The 9239-nt window shown below is 42.2% G+C and overlaps 1 protein-coding gene across 1 annotated transcript in view; it reads right to left on the bottom strand.

Moving 5' to 3' along the window:
* Positions 1-9239, bottom strand: part of grsf1 (G-rich RNA sequence binding factor 1) — a 10322-nt gene that overhangs the window by 472 nt on the left and 611 nt on the right. Inside the window, exons 2-8 of the mRNA XM_037680806.1 lie at positions 8836-8980; positions 8600-8755; positions 3985-4119; positions 3653-3791; positions 1770-1897; positions 1430-1521; positions 45-180 (exon numbers count right to left, since the gene is read on the bottom strand). Of these exons, the coding sequence (XP_037536734.1) occupies positions 45-180; positions 1430-1521; positions 1770-1897; positions 3653-3791; positions 3985-4119; positions 8600-8755; positions 8836-8980 (931 nt within the window). The remainder of the gene's footprint in view (positions 1-44; positions 181-1429; positions 1522-1769; positions 1898-3652; positions 3792-3984; positions 4120-8599; positions 8756-8835; positions 8981-9239) is intronic.

Here is a 9239-nt window from a genome sequence, read left to right as displayed (position 1 = left end):
CTGACTGGTCCTACCTACGTTCAGCCGGTCCTGACTGGTCCTACCTATGTACATCCGGTCCCGGGACATGGCTTTGATGGCGTCTCTGTGGTTGCTGAAGTAAACGTCTGCCTCTCCTTTCGGCCTCCCGTTGGGACCACATTCAGTCACGACTTTAGACACGACTAGCGGAGCGAAGAACTGCAAGAGAAGAACCGGATCATTAGAGGGGGCCGTGTTAAACCCCATCAAAGTTTTTATTGAGCTGAAGAACCAGAGTAATCAGATTACACCTCATGGTTTCTTATGAACTAGATCCCATTTTTGGCCCAAGCCGCCCCAAAATTTGGCCGGGTCGGGCCAAAATTATGTGCTGGATGGGCGGGGCGGGCCGGGTTCGGGTTTTTGATGCGGTTCAACAAATATAGAGCACAAAGAAAACTAAGTAAGAATGCACAATATAAAATGGTTAATTTACTTGTTGAGGAGCAGTAAGTTTATACGTTGAGGAAAGAAATAAAGTGGAGTGCAGCAGTTCTTCTGACTGTGAAGAGTAGCTGACACGTTGCACAACAACCGTGCATGTGGCCCCACCCGCCCTGCTCTTACCTGAGGATCTGAGCCACAACAAGAGACGTAACGGAGCTGGAACGTAAAGAAAAGCTAAAAGCAGGAGCACTTGCTCTGCACCGTGTGCTCAGTGAAACCTGCTGATGTGTGTCAGGTGCACGTTCAGGTCCGACCGGGTTGAAAGTAAAACAAGTCTTAAGCTTCAGATGGACAACGGGATCATCGGCCGTGCGCGTCTCTGCACCTGCCGTCACCTGCGGTGAAGTAGCAGCAGCTACAACAGCCGAAGCAGCGCCTTCAGTTTGAATGACCTTGTTCTATATTTTTCAAAATAATTTAGCTGTAAAATATTTTTGTTCGTGTGTAACAGCCGATCTTTAGAGATGATTTTTCAGGATATTGGTTTTGTTAATGTGCATTTGGTGAAACAAGAAATCTGATCTTCCTTTCTTTGAAATACATTTTTTAAATATCGTGTCAAACTGATTTCCTCACAAACGCAGTCAAAGCTTCGTAACTTATTTATTTTTTCGGGTTCGGGCCTGTAACTACAGTTAAATGGTCAGGCTCAGACAAAATGCCTACGGGCCGGGCCGGGCCGGGCCGGGCTGGATTTTTTTAGGCCCAAATACAACTTTTTTCATTCAACCTTTATTTGTACAGGTGAGTGTCATGGAGCGTCGGGGACTCGTCTACAAGAGACACCTGGATTAACAAAGAGATTTTAATTTTGACTTTAACAAACTCTGTCGTGAACCCAAAAATAACTTCTTGTGATGTACTGTGGTGACGTTCACCGAGTCTCTCAGCCACTCGTTAGCATGGAAGCAGTTTAGAAATGGGTCAGAACCGTGAGCAACCAGCAGGTTGTAGATCTTACCATCACGATCTCTTCCACGGACACCCGGAAGGGAAGTCCTCTCATGTGGACGAAGTGATTCGAGGCGTTTGAGCTCTGTGGGAAAACCGGCGCTGCAGAAAACACAGACCAGAACATTTTGAGACCGAAGCAACGAAACGGGTCGAGATTACAAAAAACAACAAATCCAATTAAAAAAACAAACTTTTTTATCTGAAGATAGCATAAATTAATCTACAGTTACAAGAATAAAGACTCAGTAGTTTACTGGGGATTTAGTTTCCAATCATTAAAAACAAAGAGCTGAAGGTTCTGATTCATAAACGGACTATTTTAAAATGAAGTGTAAAACTCTTCTCACCACGTTTGGAGTTGGGCTGAAAGTCAGAACCTTCTCTCCTGTACATCTGCTGAGGAGCTGAACTCCACTCTTTCTCTCTGCTAGTGGACCGGATCGAGTCTCTGCTGCTGGGAAACACCTCGATGTACCTGCAGACACGGCAGGAAGCACCGCAACTAAACAATACGTCAACATCCCTTCACCACTGGCTCTTGTGGAGGGCGAATGCCTTTCCCCTCCTCCACTTTGCGCTGCTGCTCCGTCCTGTCTGTGAAACGGCTTCTGAGCCTCTTCCAAACCATAATTTTGCTACGGATCTGGTCAGGCGAGCCGACTGCCCTGAAGACATGCACGCGGCTGGACATGTCTCCAGGTGTCTACCTCTGCTGTCCATCCAGGACGTCCATTCAACCTTTATTTCTACAGGTTAGTCTCATTGAGCCTCGGGGACTCTTTTACAAGACAGACCTGAATTTAACAAAGAACGATGACAACAGTGGACAATCATAAAAGAGGCACAAAAACTGAAAGTTAACGGGAGCAGACAGGAGCAGGAACCGACCAATAAGCAAAAAAGAAAAGGGGGGGGGGGGGGCAGGCACAGTTGTTTTGTAGTTTTCTTTCAATAAGCCTTCACTTTAACACAAGTCAAAAGAACTACGTTGCCCACAAGTCAACTGTTCCAGCCTCTGCTTTTCACCGAGAGGGAGGGAGGAGCAACGTGGCTGGAAATAGTTTAAAACTAATTTATGTATTAAAGTCACAGAACGGGCAGGAAAGTGTCAAATAACCTGAACTTCATGAGTTGTGTTGGTGCTGTGCTGATTTAAACTTTAGTCTCAGCTGCGAGGAGTCGGACTCTGTTTACCGTCAGTAAATGAACTCAAACAGCACATTTTCCTCCTCCTGGTCCCTTTTCATTTAAAAATGATGCTCTGCTTGTTATGTGGGTTTAGGTTAAAATCTTCAGTACCTGTTGCTGTGTGTAATGTAAAAAACAACCGAACTCTTCCTGGTTAAAGTGCACGCATTCTCCGGTAAAAATATCCCAGTTTTTATATGAAAGGCTGGTTACATATATATTATAATAATGGTTTTATGTTATAATAAAATGTTTATTATGTTGTTGTGTTAAATTTTAAGGCAAGAGTTGATTTTTCTCAGTTCATTTCTTCACACCAGGGGCGATTCTAGAAGCCCTTTTTAGGGGCCTTAGCCCCCCAGTGTTGACAATGGCTCTTGGCTTGAACCACACAGTGGGTATTAATTATTGTGGGGGGGACATATTGGTGTGAGGTCTGTGAGTCCTCCCCCATAACTTTTTAAATAAAGTAGCTGCTATTTCCTACATTCTGGTGTATTTGGTATGGTATATAGTTTAAAAAAAAAAACAGGTATTTTAACAGGTTTTAAAACATTATGTTTACCTACATAAGTAAATCCTTTATTTCCTGATGCATGCTCAAGAATCCAGGTAGAAAAATGTAAAAAAGTTAAATCTGGTCCTCTGGACATTCAAAAAAACAAAACAAAGCAAAACAACAAAAAATGTAAACGTTTCTATATTTTTTTATTGTTTTTTATTTTTATTTTTTAATCCATCAAGAGAACCTGACTTAACTTTGTTAGAAGTTTCTACATGGATTATTGAGCAGCATCAGGATATTTTGTTGTAAGTGCTTTTTAATCCTACAGGTCACGTGTTGCGCTAAAAGGACCTGAGGAACAAACTTCATGCTCTTGTGCAATGTGGAGGAACAATTGTTGGATTAAAGACGTGAAGAAGTCTTTATTTTATCCTTCAGACTGCAGGGAACCCTCACTTCTGCTCCATTTGATCAGCTTCGTGCTTCAGTTTGAGTTTAGGTGCTCTGAGAGCAGCCGGACCTCCAGCAGCCTCCTACCTGGTTCCGATGAACTCCCGGTGTTTCTGCAGAGCCTTCTCTGCTTCTTCCTGGGAGGAAAACTGAACATAGGCCTCTCCAGAGTTCCTCCCTCTGGAGTTGGTGACGAAGGTGATCCCGTTCTCCTTGATATCCAGACCTGAAACAACAAAGCAACCCCCCACCGTCAGCATGGAGCAGAAATAATCTGCGGACGCACGAACAGACCCAACTGAAGGATCTTAGTCATAGAAAGAACTCTGGTCCAGTAACGGCAAGTATGCAACGACAGGAAAAGGCTCCAAAATAAAGCTCCGTCACTGGGGAGGCGGCCCCAGAGTTGGATGAACGACCTGAAAAGAAGTGCTGGATGTCGTCCTCTCTGCAGGAGAAGGGTAGTCCTCTGAGCAGAACCACGCCGTCGTGTCCTCCAGTGTCAGCTGCTTTCAGCAGGATGGTTTCAGCTTCACTGTTCGTCACTTCGTACACTGAAAACGACAGAAACATCTGGACCTGTTAGTTAATGAACTGATAACTGATCATCATATTGATTGATTGTGTCTGACAGAAACTTGGCTACAACAGGAGGATTTTGTTGGTATAAATGAATCCACTCCTGTTAATTATTTAAATGTTCATGTTCCTAGAACAACTGGCCGAGGTGGAGGAGCAGCTTCTATGTTTCAGTCAGGATTATTGATTAATGCCAAACCAGTTATTAGTTATGATTCTTTTGAATCACTGTCCCTCAGTCTTTCTCATCCAAAATGTAAATCAGAAAAGCCACTTTTACTAGTTGTTATATATCGTCCACCAGGAGCTTACTCTCAGTTTTTGTCTGAATTCTCAGAATTATTAACTGACTTACTATTAAATACTGATAAAATCATCATAATGGGTGATTTCAATATTCATGTGGATGTTGAGAGTGATAGTTTAATCATAGCCTTTAATAATTTAATAGACTCATTTGATTTTACCCAAAACGTCTGCACATCTACTCATTCTTATCATCACACTCTTGATTTAGTTCTGACCTATGGTATAGAGATTAAGGACTTGGTAATAGTTCCTCAAAATCCTGTTCTGTCCAACCATTTTTTAATAACTTTGAGTTTACATTAAATGACTACACAGTCACTGAGAGTAAATTTCATCTCAGCAGGTGCTTATCAGAAAATGCTGTAACCAAATTGAAACAATCTCTTCCATCAATGTTTCCTCTGTCTTGCAGAGTAATGCATCAGAGAACAGAGACTTAGATCATCTAGTTGATCATCTTACAACTTCAATGCAAACTTCACTTGATAAAATTGCTCCACTGAAAAAGAAAGTAATCAATCAGAGGAAACTGGCTCCTTGGTTCAATTCTGAGTTACGTACTTTAAAGCAGCATCTAGAAACCAGGAGAGAAAATGGCGCTCTACTAATGTTGAAGAATTTTATTTAACTTGGAAAGATAGTCTGCTAACATATAAAAAAGCTCTCCGTAAAGCTAGAACTGTATATTACTCATCTTAAAATATAACTTAGATCTTATTAGTTTTTCTTTTACATTTTATACTTTTGTTGGATGTAATGACACCCTGTGTACACAATTTCGTTCCACCACATGTGGCGTCATGTCAGGACCATGCCTTGCTATTTGCCGTGGATTATCAGCCTCTGCCTGTTGGTACTGGACCCAGCATCTGTCCATCATGAGAGCAGCTTGAGAGTTTCATCTTCACAGGGGTGCTGCCCTCAGTACAATTCAAACTCCAGTTGGACCACAACGTCGGACCCATTGGTCCATTTGATCTATGAAGCTGTCTGGTCTGAGACGTTTCTGCATCAGTCCCACAATCCCCATCATCTTCAAACTTCTGATTATCTGGGCTCACTGAACCTTGTTAACACAAAAAAAACAAACAAAAAAAAACTGTAGTATGCTTTTTTATAACTGTTTATTGTTGTTGCTGTTGTCCATTGTTGTCATCTTTCTTTGTTAAATCAGGTCTCTCTTGTAAATGAGTCCTCGAGGCTCAATGGGATTTACCTGTAGAAATAAAGGTTGAATGGATCTACCTCTCCCTGCAATCTTCATTGTTTCTGGGTTCTGGGTAATCATGTCTTTTTTAACTTTTCTCATGGTTCGATTATGGGAGCTGTCACACTATTAACTCCTGTAATTACACATCTGTCACAAAAAATACAAGACAACGCCTGATAATAATGTTGTTACTTCTCACAGGGATTCAGCCCAACTCTGGACGCCCCCCCACTCATTACAGCACACCAAATGATTTTAAAAACATGTCAGGACTTCATTTTCTCCATGTAAACACACGTAGTCTTTTTAAGAAAACTTTATATTTTGAAAATTCTGGTCCATTCTTCTTGGGCTGATGTGATCTTCATTTCTGAATCCTGGCTCAACAAATCTGTACTGAATAACGACCTGGTAATCGATGGATTTAACATCTACCGCTGTGATCGTCAAGGGGGGGGGGGGGGGGGGTGTCGCTATTTACATCAGAGATACCCTGGATTCTAGTCTTGTGTCAGTCAAAACAATCTCAAACCAGTTTGAGCCTTAGCTGTAAACATCACTTTGAATGGAGGCCAGACCTTATCTGGGGTGGGCTGTTACCGTCCCCCCTCCGCAACACCTGAGGCTCTGTCCTCCCTGATAGACTTCATAACCAATCTTCAATTCAACAAGATCTTACTGGCCGAAAAATTTTAATTCATCTGAGAAAAGTCCACGCCCCTCTGTGATAAATTCAAGGAATGTTGCTTGTTACAATCTGACCCAACACAATGACTCTCCCACCAGACGGAACAATAACGGTCCTGAAAAGTCCTCCATCTTAGACCTGTTTCTAACTAGTATGCCTCACAAATTCCCTGGTACAGGTGTTTTTGCTAATGTTTTAAGTAAGTGATCATTGTGTAATAGCAGCTCTCAGAAACACTAAACTTCCACATCCTAAGCCTAGATTCATTCAAAAAAGGGATTTGAAATGTTTTTATGAACAAACAAAGTCCACACTCAATAATCCAGGTATACAATCCAATAATTTTCAGTCTGGTCATCTGGACAGTTTTTTTTTTTGTGCTGAAACGTTTCACCTTCCATCCAGAAGGCTTCATCAGTCAAGGAAACACACAACAAAAAACTGATTCTTTGACTGATGTTTCCTTGACTGATGAAGCCTTCTGGATGGAAGGTGAAACGTTTCAGCACAAAAAAAAAAAAGAAACTGTCCAGATGACCTGACTGATAATTGTTGGATTTTTGTGAACAGTCATTCCTCTGGGATCTGTCTCACTTTGACTGGCATCGTATTATAATACGTGATGACGTGAACTCTGCTTGGAACTATTTCCATAATAGTTTCATTTATTTCCTGAACATACATGCTCCTTTTCATCAGTTCAGAATAAAGGGACAAGACAGCCCCTGGTTTACTCCAGAGCTAGCTGACCTCCTGCACAGGAGAGACCATCTCTGGTCTTTAGAGAAAAATCTGACTCAGACTCTGATTGGTTGAGTTTTCAACAGATGATAAATAAATGTACAACTTCCATCAAAGCTGCAAAATGTAACTTCTTATCTCAGACCTCCAAAAATCTAAATGACCCCAACAGATTCTGGAAAACCATCAAATCTCTCTCAGGCACCCCCCAATCATCTGACCTCCCATCACAACTTCTCATTAACTCTGTTCCTGTGTCAAATAAGCACGAGATCCTGAACTGTTTCAACAAACATTTTGTTGCTTCTGGTTCTTTATTTGACACAGTTACTAATGGAAGATCAGCCACTTCACTTAATAACCAAACTTCTACAAATCAAATCCCTCCTACAAGTCAATCCTCAGTTAATCACACCTTCTCTTTTTCTCCATTCTCAGTCAGTGAGGTCAATAAACTGTTAAAAGATCTTGATCCTAAAAAATCTGCAGGACCAGATGAACTTCCACCTTATTTCTTAAGGCTGGCTGCTCATATCATCACAGTCCCTGTGACCCACATCTTCAATCTCTCCATGAGACAAAACTCCATCCAGACACTTGGAAACAGCCTTTGTTCTTCCTTTGCTGAAGGGAGGAGACCCCCCCTCACTGAACAACTATGGACCAATCTCTAAACTCTGTATTTTAGCCAAGGTTCTAGAAAAACTGATAAACTCTCAAATCAAAAATGACCTGGACTCATTTAACATCTTACCTCCACATCAATCTGGTTTCAGGAAACAACACAGCACAACCACTGCTTCACTGAAGGTTCTTAATGATGTTGTTGAAGCACTGGATGCTAAGGATTATTGTGCTGCACTTTTCTTAGACCTGTCTAAAGATTCTGACTCTGTGGATCAGAACATCTTGTGTCATAAACTCTCAGAAACTGGTTTCTCAGATCACACCATTGGAGGCAATGTGTTCAACATAATGGTACTTCCTGCAGTTATTTAACAGTCAACAATGGTGTACCACAAGGCTCAGTCTTAGGACACACCCTCTTCATAATCTACAGGTAATGTAGGTCAGAGCATCCCTGATGCATCCATACATTTCTATGCTGATGACACAGTTGTTTATTGTCGAGCTAAAACTGTTGCTAAGGCTTTCCAGCTTTTGAAATCTGCATTCAACATCATCCAGACTGATTTGTTTCACCTCAAACTTGTCCTAAACTCAGATAAAACCAAAGGGATGCTTTTTTCAAACAGGAAGTTGGTCCCAGCAGTTCTTCCTCTGATTTTATCCTCAAATGGTGTCCCCATTGAGTTTGTAGATTCCTATAAATATTTGTGTATCTTGGTTGACTCACATCTCTCTTTTAAGCTTCATGTGGAAAACTTGGTAAAGAAACTGGAAGTTAAACTGGGTTTCTTTTTCATATAAACTCCTCTGATGGAGCAGGAAATGGTTCTCAGCAGGTTCTCTGTGACCCAGCTCAAACCCAATCAGAGAGCTTAACCTTCAACGTAGCGTGAGCCGAGGTACTGCCGGTGCTTCCCCAGAGCTTTGACCACGTCCTCCTCGTGCTCCAGCTTGATGAAGGCTTGACCCGACGGCCTCCCCAGCTGGTCCGGCACCAGGTGGACTCCCATCTCCCCGTCATGGATCTTGCAGTCTGCAGAAGCACAGTGAACTTAAAGAAACTCGTTTACATGTGTGACGAGCGCGGGCGTGCCCTCTGGTGTCCATCTTCACCTGAGAAGAAGTTCAGGAGGTCCATCTCCGTGCAGGACCAGGAGAGACCTTTAACCTGAATGATGTACACCTCCTGGGCCTCTGGTTCTGACTGAGGCTGGTAGGCCGGCAGAGGAGGGTACTCCTCTTCATACGGTGGTTCTGCCTGAAACACACCTGCTCTGAAGTAACTCACGTAAACGGATCATTCAAATCATTATTCGTTCAGCCATCAAAACGTTCGGCTTATTTAGGATACGGTGCTGTGAACTTCGGCTACTATAACTTTTAACTTGATTAACAAACATTTTACCAACAGAAACACGTGCAAATAATCAAGACGTTCTCTTTAAGACTGGCTCCAGCTCTGCTCTATTCACTACCGTTCTGCCACTTTTAGCTACTTCTCTGCTTCTTTAAGCTAC

Source organism: Nematolebias whitei, chromosome 8 (genome assembly GCF_014905685.2).
Source record: "Nematolebias whitei isolate Nwh7 chromosome 8, NemWhi1, whole genome shotgun sequence".
Classification (NCBI taxonomy): domain Eukaryota; kingdom Metazoa; phylum Chordata; class Actinopteri; order Cyprinodontiformes; family Rivulidae; genus Nematolebias; species Nematolebias whitei.
This window is presented reverse-complemented; position numbering and strand designations above follow the sequence as displayed.